We start from the raw sequence: 20891 nt of genomic DNA on the forward strand, positions 1-20891 counted from the left end.
CTCCGGCGGTGCTGTGTGCGGGGCGGCCCGGGCTCGGTGTGCGGGTGTCGGGGGCATCGCCCCGTGGGTGAAGCGTTCCGCAGGTGCCGCGGCACGGCCGGGGGGCCCCCCCACCCCTGTCCTGGGGGTAGAGGATCCTCTTGTACGGTATTTCTCTCTTGTTGATTTGGAAAGGTACATAAGGGTTCGACTCGTCCGGAATGTTTTTGGCATCTAGTTTCTAAGGTAAAGAATAACAGAACGACTGAGGATGGGAGGGACCTCCCCAGGTCATAGGACCTGGGACCTCCCAGGGGAGGACTGGGACCTCCCCAGTCCTTCAGCTCGGATAGGGACAGCAACTGTGGATCTCCCGGACCGTGCCCAGAGGGCTTTGGCGTGTCTGCAAGGAACGAGACTCGTCAACACCTCTCTGGGCAACTTGTGCCAATGCTGGGTCACCCTCTCAGTAACAAATGTTCAGACAGAGACTCCTTTGAATGCAGAGAAGGGCAGTGAAGCTGATGAAGGGTCTGGAGCACAAGTCCTGTGAGGAGAGGCCGAGGGAGTGCGGGGAGTGTTTAGCCTGGAAGAGAAGGAGGCTCGGGGGTGACCTTATCACTCCCTACAACTACCTGCAAGGAGTTTGTAGCCAAGTGGGGATCAGCCTCTTCTCCCAGGTAACAAGTGATAGGACAAGAGAATGTAGCCTCAAGCTGTGTGGAAGGGCGTTTTGCTTGGATATTAGGAAGAATTTTTTCTCAGAAAGAGTGGTTAGACATTGCAATGGACTGCCCAGGGAGATGCTGGAGTCACTGACCCTGGAGGTTTTTAAGGAATGACCACTTAGTGCCCTGGCCTGTGACATAGTGGTGTTCAACTGCAGGTTAGACTCAATGATTTCTCAGAGGTCTTTTCCAGCTTAATTGATTCTGTGTTTCAGTTTCTGCCCATTGCCTCAGGTCCTGCCACAGGACATCACTGGAAGAGTAGCAAAATGTCTTAAAGGTAGTGGGGCTTTGCCACTTTGCATATATGCTTAGAAATTGGTTGGAAAAGTGATTTCCCCTTTGTAACTTTTGGTAAAGGATTAATGGTGGAATAATGCAGTAATATGTCTTTTGCTGGAAAAGTGTTTGAATCATTACCTGATTAATTACCTGCCCCATCAAATACTAAAGAAATGGACAGAAAAACAGAAGATCTTTTTCTGAGATCAGAACATGTAAGAAAACCCATCTTTTTGTCTACTAGCCATCTATTTTTTATTCTGCCACAGTATTTACTTAAAATAAATTTGTTATTGAAAAATTAATATCTGCTTGAAATTCTGTGTGACCATAGCTTATGAAATGGTGCCATATCCGTTTAAAGTTCTATATCACACCATTCACTCTTTTTAAGTGGAAACATTCCAAAAGTTAGATTTTTTTTGTCAAATAACTTGTGTCTGTGACTAACATACCCTTGATTTTATGATACAGAGAAACGTGTTGGCCATATGAGAATGTGTCAAATGACCTTGCAGACTTCCTTGTGCTTTTGTGTATTTTGTACAGGTTTTGACAATTGATTTGTGTTGGTTGGTATAATTTTAAGAAACACCTTAATATTGGTAACTTTCTGTTTGCTTTTTTTTATCTGATCTATTTAAAACCTGAAATAGTGATTTGTAGGACTGAGCGCCTTGTGTTTTGTTTAGGAATTGAATTTTGTTTTAGAATTCAGATGTTCTTAACAATATGTTCCTGTTCATTGACCATATTTAAATTTTGTCTCAAAGATGGACGGATTTCTCTGATGAAGTATAAATCCTGTTGTCAGCTACTTCACACATTATTTTAACTGATTTTTTTTAACCAGAGTGGAATATGGACATGTCTGATAGTTGCTGTCATCTGACAACCAGCCCTGCATTTTAAGTATAGATTTACATCTTTCCAGTCATTTGTATGTAATCCCCAGCCTCTTTTGTTTTATTAAAACTAACAAAAAATCCATCACTACAATTTTTGGAAATGGCCATGGCTTTGAGTGCATACGGTAGAAGAGAAGGCCTTGTGTATTACCAATTCCTCCTCCTTCTTACTGTGTGCAGTTTTGATGATTACAATAGAGACCTCCTTTTGTGCAATTTTTTTTTGTTATATTAGTTTCAGGTTTCAAAAGAAGAATGTCTGTGTGTCTAGCTGTAGTTCACTTTTTGCGTCTTTTGATATTTTAGAGTTACACAATTTTGTTCTTTGTGATAAAGTAACAAAAAATAAGGTAATTTTTAAAAAAATCTTCTCACTCGGATAACAGAAATGTGGTTGAGAGAAGTAGAATAAATACTCCCAGATAAATAGGGAAAAGCAGAAATGCAGCATAAGGCCATTAGTCACACTGGAATTTCAGACACTGGAGAAGAAGTGTGGGTGTAGACTAATTAGATGGAATGGAAACTTAGATTTGTTATTTCTCTCTGACTCTGGATACCAGAAATTAATATTTTTAGAGACTCATTTCAACTGTTCTGAAAATTTCTTCTTTAAACAGAATCCTGGTTGACTCAGTCCCAATAGAAAGAGTATTTTTAAATATTTGCCACTTCATGTGATGCCTGACTTTTGATCTCCTGATGTTTAGGAAGTGTATTGGTTTAGGAAGGGATTCCAGCAAGGTGTTGTAAAGGCCGGGCAATGCTTGTGTTAAGATTCTGTGTGCTGTAAGTGAAGGTGATGTTTCAGCATGTTTTTAATTTCTTTATGCCATCATAAAGCATGAAAACGTGTGAGAATATGAAATTGGCTTCTGTTAGTTTTTTATAATAAATTTAATGTGTACAATTCTTATGTTTTACCTTTTTAAAATTTTAATTTGAAAAGATGGCGTTTCCAGTTCTTAAGGGTGAAATGCTGTGCATTTACACATTTGAGTTGTACGTGCTTAGATTTCAGCAGCATAGTAATTATTTCCTTTTATAGCTAGCTGAAAGATCTGCCACAGTGTTGCATGTTGGGAAGGTGGCTTTTGTCTGGAAAAGGAAGGAGGAATTAAAAAATAGGCAACAGTTTTTTCATTGTACAATGAAAAGTACGAATTTAATGTCATTACTATCTTGACTTTTTTGTTTTGTTTTGTTTTCAATAGCTACTCTCAATAATGCTAGAGTTATTGACCAGTTTTGGTATTTATTCATAAAAGAGCACTGTTTGCACAATAAATAAAAATATACGGAATATCTATGTAAAAATTATGATAGTTGGAAAATTTAGTGAGTAATATTTCTTATATAGTTGGGAACTCATAAGAGGTTCTGAGAATACATAAAATACCTGCAGATTTGAGTTATCAGGACCTCTGCTGTCAGTACTGGTGCTGTTGAGAGCAACTATTTTTTTTTAAATTGACAAATTTTTGCAGTCTTTCCAAAACAGTGATAATGTATGTCTGCTTCAGCTCAGGATGCAAGATCCTTACAAAAACAGGTTAATCCCTGTGGAAACATTGCCTTCACCTGAGCATTTGTGCACTTTATATGATTTCATAGTTCTTGGTGTGGTGTTAGTTTTGTAAAATATCAGGATTTGCTGCCCAAGGGCATTGTGAGATCTCCAAGCTTGAAAGTTTGGGTTGTGAATGAAGAGCAGGTTTTTGCACTGGAAATTGGCTCACTTAGGTGGGAGAGAAAAATAACAGCATGAATCCTTATTGGAAAAGGGATTGGTTTCCAAATTGAATCCTGGTTTTAACTGAAATTTTTGTTATAGGTTGTGAAAATGCTTCTGTGTCAAAGAAAGTAATTGTGTTAATTGAGCAATTAAGGATCATTTATGTAGAGGATGATCTTGAATGATACTGGTTTTGCACTCTATGTATGAAATTTGTCAGGCAGGGATTAATTGTCCTTTAATTTGGTCACGGGTAAGCCTTAGAGTTTTTTTTTTTAATTCCAGTGTTGTTTGAAAACTGTATGAATATATATTTCAGGAGCTTTTTTCATTAGAGGGACCAGAGTAGAATTACTTCTCTAGCCAGAGACTGTTCCTTAGAGTCTCACTTCAGTTTTTATGATGATTTAAAAGAAATCTGAAGCATTGGAAGAAATCACACTTTAGTGACCAGCACACCTATGAACTTTGAGTTCAATGCCTGATTTTCATAACATAGTAACATATACATTTTGTTTAATGAAAAGGTGGACTGTGACTGTATTCAGCTGATGTTGAGTTGCTGTCATGAGTGTATCATGAACAGACTCAGTCAGGCTTATTTCAGGCATACTCTTTGTTTTGATGGGGAAGAAATAAAACAAAGTTTCCAAAAACCTTAATACCACCATTTTTAAATTTATCTTTGTTTCTGGAGTGGTGGGGAGAGTTTTGTTTGTTTGGTGGTGGTTGTTGTCCCTAAACTGTGCTTTCCTGATGCCCTCCAGTGATGTTAATCTTTAGGATGCTCTAAGAAGCTTGCCTGAAAAAGGGCAAATAAAAGCATGAGGATATAAAATGCATACTTATAGCATTTGATCTTGTGAATCTTGTTTTTATAAAATAGACTGTTACTAATTCTAAGGAGGGGATGTTATGTGACAGTGAAGCATAGGGGACAAGAAATACCGATATTCTTGGACATGTTTCACTGGTAAAGATCTTTTATGATTTATAAAAATAATATTAACATGGAGTTTATAAACACATCTCTGGATGTGTTCATTGGCATCAGGTGTTTTGCTGTTAGTCAGAGGTTTAAGATATCTCTAAGGATTCAGCTCTGCATGGAGGCAGAAGCTGCACTGTTGCCAGCTGGGATTTCTGAAGCAGGATGCTTATCTACAGTGCAGCAGGGCTGCCTCTGCCTTTAGGAAATATGTCCATAGGGAACATCAAGGCTTTGAGGAAAAAGCAATGCTGAATACTTTTTTTTTTTCAGACTAGCTAAGAATTAATTGGTGAAGTTTGGAGATAGCAACTGCAGAGTATAAATCATTTGGTGAGACATTTTTAGTCATGTTTTGGGGATGTTCTTAATACGGTTTTCAAATTTAGGATTTGGTATGGAAAACAGTATGGGGATTGAAGGTACAGCTACAGGAGAGAAGCTGGGAGATAGCACAGGAAAAGCAAAAGATGCTGTGGTGGCAGTGGAGCTAGCAGCAAATCACATTTCATGGATTTTGTTGTCATATGTAAAAAATAATGGGAGGAATACAGATGTATGTGAATATCTGATGTCATTTTAGGTGCCTGAGAATATCTGAGACACCTGCATAGGGCTGTAAGATGCTGCTGTAGGCTGTAAGGGAGGTGGCCTGTCCTGGACTGGCAGTTGGATGCCAGGCAAGATACCACATACTTTCCTGGTATTTTTAGTGTCTGAAATGGCAGTAGGAGCCAATGTGTCCACACTGAGTCAGTAAAATTGCCATTTCCTTTCAAACCTTTTGTATTTCGTGTGGATTAGTGGGTTTTCTGTTTTTAAGTTTGCAACCTCTCAGTTGGCTCTTCCTTGTACTGAAAAAATGGGCACAAAAATACAGCACCACTGTTGTGCTGCTCACCCCCTTTGATGGTAATTTTACTGTACGGTAAATGTGGCAGACCTTTTGTGTTCTTAGTTTATTTATAGCTTTCTTGTGGGACAGACTGGCTGCTTGGGCAGTGCCTAGGAAAACTGCTGCTGGGCTTTAAGTGTCCAATCTAGATTTGTTTTTTTTAGGTGTGGGTTTTAAACAATGTCTGTAGTTTCTTTTGTCACTAGTCGTTCATGTGCACCTGAATTTCATTTGCATGTACAGAGAGCTGCTGTCATCTTAACTGAGGTATTGACTGGCCTTATTTCGAACAAGGCATTTCTGTAAGTGGGTCATCTGAAGGCTGCAGTGCTGTGGGTGAGCTCAGGTAGTATCTAACATACCTTGACAACAGTGTGTATGGCTATATATACTTAGATGGTAAAGGAGAAAGGATGGTGTTACAGACTATGTAAGCAATTTAAAGTGGAACTGGATTATTTGATTTAAATCTCCAAATATAAACTAACTTCTCTGTGCTAAGTACAGTGAAGTTCTTGCTGGCTTCCTTTCATCTCTTTTTTTCCACTTCAGTTGAAAGCACAGAAAAATTCGTTATCTGCTTTGATTTGAGAATACAAGTAAGAATATTTTCCTGGGAGACCACTAGTCTTTGGCTTCTCCCTAGGAGATAATAGCTCAAGCAGTAGGCTTTAGCTAACAGTAAACTGGAGGTTTTCCTCTGCTGTTACAAGAAAAAGCCAGAGAGCATGATCATGTCAGCCACTGGTGAGGAGAAGGGTGTGAAAGGATGGTGGAGTCTTGTATTTATCCCCATTTCCTCTTCTGCATCCAGTGAAACTTAATTTTGACTCAGCTTCTGTCTCTGTGTGTGTGTAAATTTGGCACAGTAGTACTACTGGTGCTGTGAACTAACTGGGCACAGCTTTTTATGAAGTCTGAAATGGCTCTTACTGGCCTGCCTTAACAAAGAAAAACCTTTGCTGTCTTGCATATTAGAGCTTAAAAATATAATCAGTTACCAGAAGCCATGTTATGTTTGACTTTTGAGTTAACAACATGCCATCACATGCAGGCATGTCTGCATAAAGTTGGTGATAACTGATTTAGTAAATTGTGTTTCTCAGAGTTCCATATGGCTGCAGTTTAGATAGCATCACTGTATTTTGTAATGCTGATTAGTCTCTATGCTCTGCTTATACACATCAAGGATAAGGATTATATATATAAAGTATGTAGCATATACAGGTACTCCTATAATGTTGTTTTTACTTATGTGCATTCCATTCAAAATATTTATTTAGATAACACATAACAGTTAGAATAATTTCTGTAATTTTCTAAGAACTAGAGAGAGTTAAGATTTTTCATGGAAATTTAGTGCCTTTTAATGCACATCTCCAAAGTGTTTTGTTGAAGAGAATGGCAGGTGTTTGTACCCAGCCAATAACTTATTAGCATATGCAATTCATGCTTTCTAATGTCAAATGTCATAGCTGTTACTTATGCTTTGCTGTTTTTTTTCCTTTCCTGAAATGCAGGTAAGCTTTGTTATCTAGAAGCCCTTTAAATAGTGTGCGAAGATGGCAAGTCTGATGAGTCAGAGTCTGTTGACCTACGTAGAAGAAGGAAATGTTCCTGCTCTGAAAGCACTTCTTGAGAAATGCAGGGATGTTGATGAGAGAAATGAGGTAAGATGATTTTTTAAAAGGTCAATTTCACATTGCAGCTTATTAGCTATAGAATGAATAATCAGTGAGATCATATTGGTTATTTAATATACAAGTTTCAGTTTTGTTTTTAAGTGATTGCTTTCTTTGCATAACCTGAACACTGCATGTTCAGTCTCTGACAGCACCTCAAGCATCTTTCATAGTGTTTGCTTTCTAGAGTGTTCTTCTGAGCTGTAAAATGCAGCTCTCTTGTGAATGGAGTTTATAACTGTATTTCTGTGGCTAAGAATTGTTTTTCAGTTCACAGATCCAACTGATATGCTCTGTTCATGTTGCAGTGAAACCTAGTATGATGATAATCCTTGCCTCACATCATGGTTTTCAGTCAAGAGATACTTTGTTTTACAATCCAAATAAGAGCATGTATTGCAACTTACATGAACATATGCTCATCTAGGTGAAAAAATAGGTATCCAAGAGGTCAGTCTGGAGTTTACCAGGAGTACGCAAAAGTTGTGATACGCAGTAGGGAGTTTATATGACAGTTATTCAGAATCTGTTATTTTGATAGGTGTTTCAAATCTGCATAAGATGGAAAGAATATTTTTTTGGAAAGAAATCCAATAGCGTATATTACTCAAACCCAAAAAGCATCATGCAAATGTGACAACAATGTACAGAATTTAGCCCTACTGTACTTATTAGATCTGGTTTCAATTAAGACAGATTTCTTTCATTGTTGGCGCGTTCATTCCATGCTGTGTATGCACATATGCTGGGGTATTTCAGATGGGGGAATTTTTAAGTTTCAGAACATACACATGAACCTCGCCACCTGGCATTTAGCATATCTGAGAAGGGGAATGTCTGTTTCCTCTGCTGGCAGTTCCTTTTAACAACATGGCCGAAATCAGACAGATCATGTTGATATTATCAAGTGTCACTGCCTTCAGCTTCTTTTCTAAATTTTCCTTCACTCATTGGTGGGACTAAATGTAGTCCTGGGTTTCACTAACTGCCTTTTTTGCAGAGATCATTTCCCCAATACCTATTGTTTTCAGTCTTCTTATCTGTTGCATTGGAGAAGGTCGTTTCTGCAGACCGAGGTGTGTGGTTTGCATCAGTTTCAAACCCCTTGTGGGCACGCTCTATATATATAATGATAGGAGCTTTGTTTAAATGATAGCCCTTCCTTGGAATTCAGTGGCTTTGAGTGCTGTTCAGTTTCCAGTTTTGGACCTGCCAAGACATCTTTTCTTCTTGGGTAAAAAGAAAATACCAAAAGGAGAGTGCCTTTGGAGATTTAAAAAGATTGCTGGCAAACTAAGGTTTGCTAATGCCAGGACCTCCCAGGCTGCAGTGACTGTGACTTGGTAGGATCACCCACATTGTTACCAACCCTTTGTACCAACTGTTTTTATCTTGACTGTGGTCAGTTGCCAGAAAAGCTGCGATGTCCCAGTCAGTTGTGTATGGATAGTTTGATTGCATTAACACCATCAGTTTCAGTTAAATGGGGCAAGTCTCAGCCTCTCTGCCTTTTCTCTGCACATCCTTCCGCTTGTGTGATTTTTTCTCTCTCATACCAGACACATGAATGAACAGCTAATGACAGATATTTGCTTTGTGTGATGCAGTTTGATCCTAACAGCCTCCACTTTCCCTTGATGTGCCTTTTTTTCTGCTCCTGGTACTGAAGGAGCTTCTCCATGTTCAATTCTGAGTCTTCCGTTCTCTCATGGACTGTGAGAGCGTTAACCTGTAAGGTGACACTACTAATTGACTTCCCCAAAAGGATGCAGGTGTGCTCCTTTATAATTTGGTTATTCCAACACTTACACTGAGCTCTGATGTACAGATAGACAGTACTTGATGTGTGTGTGAGAAATACGGGCTTTTAGTTGTTGTGGAGTGTCTAGACTCTTGGACAACTTTTGAGAATTAATCTGGAGGTCCCAGATACAATAATTATCTTTTGTTTCTGTGTTAGTGAAATCTTTGTGATGGTTTTTAAAACCTTATAATGTTATGCTTACATTTGAGAGTCTTCTAACAAAAAGGGAAGGATGTTTTCAGTACCCCTATAGAAAATTTTACATCTGTCTCATGAAACTAAAGCCAGTCTGCAGCTGTATGACACTTCTTACAGAAGGGAACAATTTTACTGTCCACAGCCTCTTCTTATCCAGACATACTTTTATTTGGAATGCATTATCCTTTTGTGTTACCTACTTGTGGAAGACAATCAGAGTGATAACAATAGTAACTGTTCAGAAGGAAATGAGAAGAATGGTCATGCTAAAATAGGGGGTTTTATTTGTTTTGCCAAAGCATTGCTTGGAAGGGATCCCTGGAGATTATCTAGTCCTGTATGCTGAGGTGGCTTGATTGGTACCAGCTGGAATTGCCTGTGTCTGGTGCAGGGCAGTCCCAGGCTCTCTTCACAAAGGTTCAGTGCAGTTCCCTCTGGACATCCCAGCCAGACACCTGTACTCAGTGCAGTAAGGTTCCTGTCTGCCCAGCCCCTCAGTGCCTTCTGCATAGCAGCACCAGCCTCAGGTGCATCAGCCATCCTCCCAACTTTGTCCAGGCTGTGAAGGTGCTGTGGGTGCACTGTGTGCCTTGCCCCAGTCCTTCGTGAAAGGGTTAAATAGGATTCCAGTGTTGATTCCCTGCACTAGTGACTGGCCTCCAGCTGGACTTTGTGCTGCTGATCTCAGTGCTCTGAGCCGAGCACTTGCAGCCAGTTTCAGTCCACCTCACTGTCCATTTGTCTAGCTTGTACTTCATTAGTGTCCCTGGTTGTGGGAGACAGTGTTGAAATCCTTGCTAGATGTGGCATAAACAATGTCTCAGCTCTGCATCCACTGACCAGTGATGTCATCACAGAAGGAAGAGGGGTCAGTCAGGATTTCTGAAATCACTTGGCATGTGTATTCCCAACTTACTAACTTGCATATCTTAATGAGCAGAAGTTATGACTGTTTTCTCCTCCAAAGAGAGCTGTTCTTTTCTAAAAAGTAGCATTTTATTTTCTCTTGATTTTTTGAGCATTTTAATTCCTTTCTTTTAATGACCAGACCTAAAACTACTTCTTGTTGATACGAAAGATACTTTAGGATCTAAAAGCAATGGTGTCCTTTTAAATGTATACAATCTACAGTTATAACAACATAAACTTACTTGAGGGCATAATTTTTCTTTGTGAAAAATTACCTTATAAATATAATTACATAAGGAACAGCTGATGGGTCAGAAAGCAATTTTGAAAGAATCCATGCATTTCTGTGATACTGTGTGTGGAAAGAGCAGAAAGAGTCATCAAGTATCTTTAGTAATCATATTGTTAATAGTTTCAATTATGAGATTAGTGATATTACTGTATTGTGATTCTGCATTGACTTTTATTCTTTCCAGGGAAATTGCTGGTATATAGCTCCTAACATGTAGCTTTTGCCTTATTAAGAAACTAGTTAATTTGGTTTTCTGTATGCTTCAGAGGAAACATAGAAGCAAGGTCAGGAAAAATTCTCGTATTTTTTTAAACTTGTAATTAATAAATTTACTGTAAAATTTAGCAAGTTTTACTTTTCAGCATACAGAGAAATTGTATCTCAGAAATTTGCTGACACAAAAATAGGCTGATGGGAAGGTGACAGATTCTGAATGACTTTTAAAATACTTCTGAAGGCAAATAAAGCAGCTTTTCTGTCTTTCATCTTCCCTGAGATGAGACTACCTGCTAAGAACCCATGTTGCAGAGGACAGGAGTGATGTCTGTATTTCCTATGCTGTGAGATAAAAGTAGGGTATATGACCTGACTCTTTTTCCCAAGGCTTTAGCAACTGTTTCTCTGAATCAGTGTGCATGTTTTAATGGCCACTGTGGTTCTGAGGGCAGATATATTTCTTTATTAATTTTTTACAATGTGAATGAGTTACTCCAAGTTGTAGAGATGTAACACATACTGGAGATGTCTTCAGCGAGGAAATAATTCAAAAAGGTAGATATTAAATAATGTAACTTTTTTCGTTTTAGTAGTTCTTTTTAATGTCTGAAAGGTTTGGGGTTTTTGTGTTTGTTTTTTAATCTCCTCTGGGACAGGATTGAATACTATATTCTCCATTTTTATTGCAAGTATGCAGTGTGGTTTCAACACTACTCCTTCTTAGTACTTCTCAGTGGTAATTAAAAATGGAAACAATGTTGCTCTGTAGTTTCTGGGTTTTTATTGTGTGTGTATGTGTGTCATTGTCGTCATTTCCCACTGCATCTATTTTCCTGTCACTTTGATTTCAGAATGGCCAGACTCCACTTATGTTGGCTGCTGAGCAAGGCAATTTAGAAATTGTCCAGGAGCTTCTCAAGAAAGGAGCTAATTGCAACTTGGAAGATGCAGTAAGTATTAGTGTTTTATGTGATGGCACCTAGCAGTGGAAGAACAAGAAATTTAAAGGGGCAGGCAAAGAGAGGGAATTTAGGTTAGGTTAGTGTTGAGCTCAGGAGGGAATAAAGCAGGTGGAAAATGATGACATATAAGAGAAATTTTATACAAAATTGCTTAGCTCATGTATTTCTCTGAGCCCTCGTGAAGAGTAGGGGTATTCCCCAGATGTTTAAAACATCTTGATCTCTGCTGAATTTGCTGGTGTTTCATCAGGGAAATCAGAATAGAGAAACACAGCATCAAAGATGAGGTCCAAGTGATTTTGCTCATCTCACTGTTGTTGAGGTATGCCAATAGGTTGAATTTTTGTTTATTTGTTTGGGGTTTTTTAATTTGGTTTTGGTTTTTTCAAGTAAATACCTAGAGAAAATTTAGGTTTAAGGATTATTTCAGAACAATGGCAGAGAGGGGTTTCACATTTATGAATTGTCTTTGTGCCTCAGCGAAAGAGGCTGATTCCAGATGAAGGATGCTCAAAAGGGTTAAATAGAACAGAAATATTGTTAGAAAGTTTTGAAAGATCTGTATATTCCAGTGAAGAGTCATAACCAGGAAAAGGATATCACTTGTTTTTTTTCACTTCTGCGTTTAGTTTAAGTGTAGTAGTATGGACATCCAGGAATGGTCTTCTGTGGAATCTGTCACCTAAGAAGTCCAAAACAACCAAAATCTACCAACCAACCAATTCCCTATTGTTGTGAGACATTTTATTACAGTTGCTGTAAATGCCACAATTTCTATACTTCCAGGAAGGACAGCTACCTTATAAACTGTTGCTATATTTTATAAGTGTGTAGCATATAAAAAAATCAATCCACACTTGGATGAGTGTTGAGCAGTGATGGGGAAATAAGCATAATGCAAGGGGAAATGTATCTTCCTGAAGTGATCAGAAGTGTGAAAAGCTGTGGTCCAGATTACCCTGCGTATCAGTCCCTTGAGTGCTGTCATACACTATCTGTGGAGATTTACTGCCACTGTTTTCTGTGGTCTTGGTTAGCATCTTGTTGCCTCTCAGTGGTTTTTAATACCTTGGCCTCATTTTCTAATCCTTTGTAGGTGCTGCTTCCTCCATATATTTATTAAGATAACCTGCAGTGAACTGAGGAGTGGAAAGGGCTAGATATTGGGTAGGAGAGCACATAACTGGAGGGGAGATTTGGAGTAATTGCTCTGTATTTCCATGGGTATAACTGGCACGCTGTGAGTTTATTAGTATTATTATTATTTTAAAGGACAGCTATTTTAAGGGCTTCTGTATTTCCTGTTGTGGATTAAACATCTGAAAAACAAGGTTACTTGTATTGAAATACTGAATATTACTTTATAACATTTTTTCCTTTTTTCCTAGGATAACTGGACAGCTCTTATTTCAGCAGCTAAAGAGGGACATGCAGCTATTGTAGCAGAGCTACTCAATTATAATGTCAGTTTGGAGCATCGGGATTTGGTATGTGTTGGCTTAGTAAAATAGTAAAAATAAAATAGAAAAACACTTGTGTGAGTTGGAGATTTTCAATTCCATAAAAATAAGGAAAGATCTTTCATTTTTACATTATATACCCAGTGCTGCTGAAAGGAAAAATAATATATAGTTAAATATTGCTTTTTACAGCTTTCAAATGATTGCTTTGGTGTTAATAATGGCAGCTGGTTTACTAGGGCTGCTATTCCACCCTTAATTTACTTTTAAAAAAGCTAAACTGAATAACAGTTTGATTTTGGGGTTTGTTTTGTGTGGTGAGAGTTTTTTGCAGGAGGAGGATTGGTTTGTGGTTTGTTTTGTTTTGGGGTTTTTTTTTTTTTGGAGGTTTTTTTTGGTGGTGTAGTGGCTTTTTTTTTTTCTTAAGTATTCTGGTAAAATAAACGTTATCTTTCCCAGAAGATACTTGTCTGTATTTACTCTGGACAGCCATGATTGTTCATACAGCAGCCCTTGTTTTCAGTCTCCTAACACTTGCTTTCATTCATCTTGCCAAATTTTTATATGGCAAAGTGGGCACTACAGTCCAGACCATCTAGAGTTACAAAAGCTGCTGACATGAGTCTAAGGTTAGCTGGCCCTGAAGAGCTATAAACTGTCCCCATTGACAGAAGATGAAATTACGTGCCTGCAAGGACTAATTTTGTTCTGCTTAAGTTAAAATGTGGAAAACCACTAGGGGTGAGTTCAAGTGCTTCCTTTAATTGAAGTTCCACTCTGTCTGAAAGCTGAGGCATCTTCACAAACCAAGATTTTTTGTTTAACGTTAAGCACATTCACATGGCCACGTGCTTGATTTCTAGACTTCTGCCAGTCAGAGGGATCTTTCACATCTCCAAAAGTATATTATAAAGAAATAAATAAAAACTGTGCTTACAGTATTGGAGGTATACTGTTATTTTAAAATTATATTTGTTTACCTGACCTGTCAAATGCCTTAGGCAGTGAAACCTTATTGTCTCCTAGCTTACAAACTTAAATGAGCGCACCAGTGTAGTTTGAAATTAATTGCTCTTATTACTCCCTGCTACAGAACTCAAAAGTAAACTTTCTATGTTAATTGATTTGGAATCTAGACTTTGTTTTAAGACATTGATGTGTTTCTTGTTTTGTTTTTTTTTTAATCCAGTGGTTGAATTTGTATGCATTTGAAATCTGAGTTCAGTGTTCAGCAACGTTAAGAACATGATGTTTTCCCAAATTTTGCATATAACAGGAAATTAGTACTTCCGTATAGGAGCTTAATATTTATTTTGAATAAATAGGATTGCAACGTTGTGTGGTCAGTCCTTACTACATTTTGAATTTGCAGAATAGTTTTAGGACAAATACAAAATGAAATAAAAGTCATTAGTTATATTTCTAATATTTTTCAGTTTTTACAATTCTTTGAATTGTGTTTGCTAGGGAGGATGGACTGCCCTGATGTGGGCATCATACAAAGGCCGTACTGAAGTGGCTAAACTGCTGCTTGAGAAAGGAGCAAATCCAAACATCACGGGCATGGTAAGTTTTAGTCTTAAACATCTCCTCCTCCCAAATGTTTGAAATCCTGAACTGTACACTCATCTTACTATCTTGATCAAACATTTTGCATTTTTTGCAGTATGATATTTTTTTACTGTACTTTATAAGGGATTTGCTTTAATAATCTGTTTGATTTCCACTGCTTTTTTAATAATTTTGAATTTTTTTAAATTGAAGCAAATTAGTGTATAGCTTATATTGAGATTCAAATTATCAGGAGAGGAAATCATGGAAAAGAAAAGTAGCATATCTAATGTTACTTGTATAACAACTGCCATTTTTCTGCAACTGTAGAAGTTAATGGAGTAACTAATGTGTGCAGTGTAGAAACCATAATTTACTTTAATTGTTTCATAATAGTTTAGATTATGTGAACATATACCATTCATATTGGAGAATAAAAAAACCATAAGATTTTGAGATTTAGCTCATTTGTAAGCGTCTTCTACAAAAGTGTAGGCACTGAACAATTTGCTTATACTGTCAGTTCTCTGCTGTTTGAGGCAGTGAACAATGAAGGAAGAATCCCAGTGGCCAGAACAACCTTTGTGATGGTTGATTTTCTCAGATATATGCAGTGTCTGTGTGCATGGCACAACTCCTCTGCAGTCCTGATTAATGTAATACTCCTGATACTCAGGAGTATTACACAGCTGTCTGTTGCTTCCTTCCTACCTTACAACTGTTCCTATTAAGATAAGGATGTGAATTTACAGACCTTGTTTAAAGAGTTATAAATCAAAACTTGTTCAAAACAGTAGACATCTTTCTAGATATCATCTAGGTAATGTACTAGACAACAATTATTGGTAATGTAGTTGGATTTATTTCTGTATATTCATTCTTCTGTGGGTTTCACTTCTCTTGAGACTTGTTTTGCTGATGTAAAATAATTAAAATGCATAAGACTATAATTACTTGTTTTTTGATTCTAAGCAATACAGTGTTTATCCAATCATTTGGGCAGCAGGACGTGGCCACTCAGATATAGTCCATCTCTTACTGCAGCATGGAGCTAAAGTGAACTGCTCTGACAAAGTAAGTTATACCTATATAACATTTCATTTCTGTAATGTTTGATGAATTTCTTGTGAAAGGGAATCTATGAGTTGTTGATTAGAAAAACACTTGCTGTTGTATTTTACCCATGAGGTTAGAATTAGCATGCTGGAGTAAGTTGTTATGCTTGAAAGAGGTTTTGCATAGTACGCTCAAGATGGTTGTGAACATATTTCTATTTTCAGAGCTGTTGGAAACCTTGCTATCATCGGTTATATAGAAAAATAATTCTTACAGCTATCTGCAAAATAAAAATTGGAGTGGCTTTTCAAATGATTGTGTTAATTCACAAGTCCAAATTATATTTTTGCAAAAACGAAAGCGATGAAGTATAGGATAAGTACTGGATTGTATGGGATTCTAAATACAGAAGGCAATATGATAAAATGTTGTGAATGGTTTTTCAGTATGGAACCACCCCACTGGTTTGGGCAGCAAGGAAAGGTCATTTGGAGTGTGTGAAATACCTGCTGCAGATGGGAGCTGATGTTGACCAAGAAGGAGCTGTAAGTAACTGCATTTTCCAGTGATAAGTACATCTGTGTGTCCTATTTGGGTGTTTTTATAAAACAAATACCAAGAGATACATGAGACAAGATGAAATGTTGGTGTTGGGGTGTTTTGCTTTTCAGCTATTTGCTGACTGCATGTGAGAGTTATTGAAATTTCTTAGTGCCTTTTAATGACGTAACTAGGGAGTTGTATTGACAGTGCACACACCAGTATGTTAAGTGTAAATTTTAATGACTCTAAATTAATTTAGGTAATTGTTATCTGAAGGTTAATGCTATCAGAATTCATTCAGTATCCACGCCTGATACATCAAATATCTTATTGCTCAGTGCCATTTGAAAAGTAAATCAAATACAAATAGTCTTTTGAAAAGAATAATGTTGACTGCAGCTTTTCAATAATTGAATTTTTTCCAGAAGTTTCAGCTGCATATTGTTTTTAAATATAACAGATTACATTTAAATTGCTTGTCAAAACAAAAGCAAAGTCCATTTAAAGTTAGGTGGAAGATTGGGTAAACTTTTGGTATTCATATGGTTGTTTCTGAAGTTCTTAAAAGATCCTCTTGGTGAACAGTATTGGTGGACCTGGGTGCTCTGATAATACTCTGTTTCCAAATGACAAGAAAATTATTTTATCTTATGTGTGGAATTCAGGAGATAGAATAAACTGATCTGAGCTTTACTTTTTGCATTTGAAGTGTGTACTATTGCTCTTAGTTTATTTCTTTGTTTTTAAAAAGCATGTTTTTTGGTGCACTTTAACACACAAAACTGAAGTAGTATTTGGATGATTAAGAGAGTGATGTCACTTAGTGTTCTCTTCTTATTTGAACTGCTGATATTATGATGATTGCTATAACCACTGTACAATAAAATCTTTTGGTTTTATTTAAAGAATTCTATGACTGCACTTATTGTAGCAGTGAAGGGTGGCTATACTGACTCAGTAAAAGAAATACTGAAAAGGAACCCAAATGTAAACCTAACAGATAAAGATGGAAATACAGCTTTGATGATTGCATCAAAGGAGGGACATACTGAAATTGTGCAGGATCTTCTTGATGCTGGAACTTACGTGAACATTCCTGACAGAGTGAGTCAATGTTCATCATAATTGTCATTTTATATAGATATAGTTTATGTTTAAATACCAGTGTATGCAGATTTGTAAATATGTGATTTTTCTGACTTTCTAATTTTTCTGCCATCTAGGGGTGTTTTTGTGTATTGCTCTTTACAAGTACATTAAGTGCTAAGTGTTGCTATGTGAAGGTAAAGGATAAACTACTGAAACTACTCTTTTTCTTTGAGATGCTTGAATTGAGAACATAGGGCATCTGACATATCTGTAATGTAAGACTAATACTGAACTAATCTGTAGGTTTGGGGTGAGGTAGCGCTGCTAAAACTGTAAACCATGGGTTCTGTAAAAGAGAATGTGTTCAGCATGTGCCTTTATCTTTTACAATAAAAATTTTTACTAGAAATCTTGCATATATAGGAGGGAGACTTCAGCTCTGGGTTTAGAGATGTAAATGTAACCCTGTGTACCTGACCCATAAGTGCATTACTCAGTAGAGATGTGACGTGAACAGTGCCCACAGTGGGAATCTGACTGCTGGCAGCTCAGGATTTTATTTGGTTACTTATACAGCTGCTTTGGGCTGTCTGCAGTGCCCTCTTGATGGGGAGGTGTTTCTGAAGTGTCAGAGACAGGTCAAGCACTGCAGCCTTGAGGCTGTAGTTGGTTAGATACCTGAACTTAGATGCCTGTCTCAGGGTCAGTGACTTAGTTCAGAGAGGTAATATGTTTTGACACTGTGTAAGTTGGATTGCTTGGGGTTGCAGAGAATAGAGGAAAGCTTTCTAATATTTGCCTGATAAATTTAAAATTATTTTGGATGCATTTTCCTGTATTTCAAGTGTCAGTGCATTTCTTAGATGTCAGTGTACTGAGCTACAGTCGTATCACAACAAATTTGACTTCAGGCACATAGCAAACTTAAAGTATTTAAGAAAATACATTGGAATCCTCTTAGCACCTCTTTTGCCACAATGTTCTACAACAGTCTGCATTTCTGTGCTTTCAGGAAGGAGAAATTACAGCTTTCAGCACAGCTGACTGCGTTCAAATTTACACCTAACAATGAGTACCCTTAGTTTCAGATGCTGGAGTAGGTTTTGATAAAAAAAGTTTCTTGGTTTGCTGCCAAGTATGTAATCACTGATTGATGGGGCATTTCCTACTGCTGAGTTCTCTGAGTTCCACACCTGTGATTTTGTTATACTTTTATTTATTTTTTCCTGTTTCATCCCAAAAGGAGTAATAGGCAGTTTCAGGACTGTAAGATAATTTCTGAAATTCTAGCATGTCTTTAAGTGTGTTGAAATCAGAAGCCTTAAGCACAACTGTAACTTTGTTTTATGTATATACAACTTCATTTACCACACCAAATTTTTTTTTTATTTTGATCTGAGGTGAAATCAGCCTTTTGCTTTTTTCTTTATAATAGCATAGTGTATGTAAACAAGATAAATTTATTTAAAATTCTTGAGGAGCTTTTGTCAGCTGTGAAACATCTCAAAGAGATTGACAATATTCTTGTTTGGTTGTAAGTAGGTTATTACCGTGAGTGCTTGGTCTTCCTGGTTGGCTTTTTTGATATTTTTATGAATTTATGCTGGATGTTTTAAGGATAGTGGTTTAAGCTAGATGTATTTGTGGAGTGTTTGTTTTCCCAAACAATTGAAAAAAAAAGTCAAGAATTTTTTTTTTATAAAATACTCATTTTTTCAGCGATAGTTCTATTTTCTATATCTTTCTTTTTTAAAATGAGTGGAGATTTCTTAATGTGAATAGGCATAGTGCATATTTGGAAGCTATAATTCATTCTATGTTGCATTTCTTGTTGGTAAATAATGTTAATTCGTGTTCAATATTCTTTCACAATTTTTTAGAGTGGAGATACAGTGTTGATTGGGGCCGTTAGAGGTGGTCACGTTGAAATTGTGAGAGCCCTGCTCCATAAATATGCTGATATAGATATCAGGGGTCAGGTAAGTACAACAGTGTAAATGTTAGAGTACTTCTTAAATAGGATGTGAATCTTTATACCAAACAATTATACTGTGTTCCTGAAAACAGGGTGATAAAGTTTGCACTGTCTACTCTGTAGGAAATTCAGTTCCATCAAGCAGTAAGATATATCATGTTGCTGTGCAGGTTTTAAGCTGTAAGATACATGTAATTGTAATGGCTTGTTAAGCACAGTTTTTTCACTTAATTGTATAATGGTTGAAAAGCAAAAAATGTAAACTGAACTTCATCTTCACTACTGAACAGATTTAGAATAATGACATACTTTTAAAGACACTTAATATAATGATTTTAATGATATTTTAAAAAGAGTATCAATGAAATGTGATGCACCAGAGATTATATCTGTTGTCAGAGCAATTCTGTCGCTGTGCTTGGTTGGTTCTTGTCTCCACCAATTTTCTGTGTTGCTTTCTGTTAAACACTGTTAGTGATCTCTGTGTTTTCTACATACCTCTTCTTTATTTTTTGTCCTTTGATTAAGGTGTTAGTTTTACTCTTCTACTGGAAACTCTGTCATTCAGCATGGTACTTGTGTTTCTAACATTCAACTTGCTTTCTTTTGCTTGAAGCTGTTCAAATCACTCTGCTTTGTTGGCATATGGGTTCTACCAAGTTGGTACACAAAACTAACTAGTCACTGAGAACTGCAAAGGTTCAGTGCCTGCTGCTGCTGCAGAGTGTCTCTGAGAAGCCAACAAGAGTTTTTATTCTCAAGAAAAAGTAGCATTTGAATCTATTCCTCTAACCTGACATTGGCAACCCGTGTGTCTCAGCTTCTGGCTGTGATGTGGGTTTGAAATCTGAAGCTTTTCAACGTTTGCTGTGACTGAAGCCATACAGAAGCAGCAGGAGGATGCAACGTCTTTGGTAGCAGGGAAGCTTGTGACTTCTGGCAGCATGAGGCTGCTTGAGTGGCAATTTGCAGTGGTTGATCTAGAGAGCAGTTCTGTGGCCTTACAGGAGGCACAGCAGGAGTCAGTACCATCAGAGCAATATTTTGGCTCTGCACTTCAGATCATAGTTTAGGACCAGCAGTATCAAAATTGGAGATGAGTGCTGCTTCCCTGCTGGGAGCAACTTCCCTGCTGTTTGGCACTGCAGCACCTGCCTGCTGGCCTGTTCTGGGGAGATGTGTTGACTGCCCAAGTTTGTGATGTTTCAGAAATACTGCTGAGTCTTGACCAGCCTTCCAGCAATGGTGTTCCTTGCTGATCATTCATTCATATGATCACTAGCTGGTGGATACCTTCAGCAGATAAAACATGACTGAAAGGCTATTGAGAGTGGGTGTTGGGGCAGGTGAAGGCTCATACAGAGTTTTCCTCAACCCTTCTGGGAGGGGCAAGGACCCAGCTGGGAGCACCTGGCTGTGTGAGTGATGTACAGCTCAGGCTGATGTTTTGGAAGCCAGCTCACTGAAGGACGGAGAAGATGAAACTCAAGTGATTGGAGAGGAAAGAAATCTTAGTGACTGGGCTTATTAAACTGTTGAGAAAGGCTTTAAACTCAGTTTGCTGTGAAGCCCATGAGTGGAGGAGAAAGAGCTGCAAATGAAAGAAGCCAGCAAGGTAGAAGGCTGCAAGGGACACTTG

At 37.6% G+C, this 20891-nt stretch overlaps 1 protein-coding gene across 4 annotated transcripts in view; it reads left to right on the forward strand.

The window, feature by feature from the left end:
* Nucleotides 1-7077: 7077 nt before the first annotated feature.
* Nucleotides 7078-20891, forward strand: part of KIDINS220 (kinase D interacting substrate 220) — a 69194-nt gene continuing 55380 nt past the window's right edge. For all 4 annotated transcript variants that reach the window (XM_031056475.1, XM_031056478.1, XM_031056476.1 and 1 more), the window contains exons 1-8: nucleotides 7078-7185; nucleotides 11468-11566; nucleotides 12967-13065; nucleotides 14506-14604; nucleotides 15562-15663; nucleotides 16092-16190; nucleotides 17095-17292; nucleotides 19158-19256. In XM_031056475.1, the coding sequence (XP_030912335.1) occupies nucleotides 7078-7185; nucleotides 11468-11566; nucleotides 12967-13065; nucleotides 14506-14604; nucleotides 15562-15663; nucleotides 16092-16190; nucleotides 17095-17292; nucleotides 19158-19256 (903 nt within the window). The remainder of the gene's footprint in view (nucleotides 7186-11467; nucleotides 11567-12966; nucleotides 13066-14505; nucleotides 14605-15561; nucleotides 15664-16091; nucleotides 16191-17094; nucleotides 17293-19157; nucleotides 19257-20891) is intronic.

Source organism: Geospiza fortis, unplaced genomic scaffold, assembly GCF_000277835.1.
Source record: "Geospiza fortis unplaced genomic scaffold, GeoFor_1.0 scaffold81, whole genome shotgun sequence".
In the NCBI taxonomy this organism is placed as follows: domain Eukaryota; kingdom Metazoa; phylum Chordata; class Aves; order Passeriformes; family Thraupidae; genus Geospiza; species Geospiza fortis.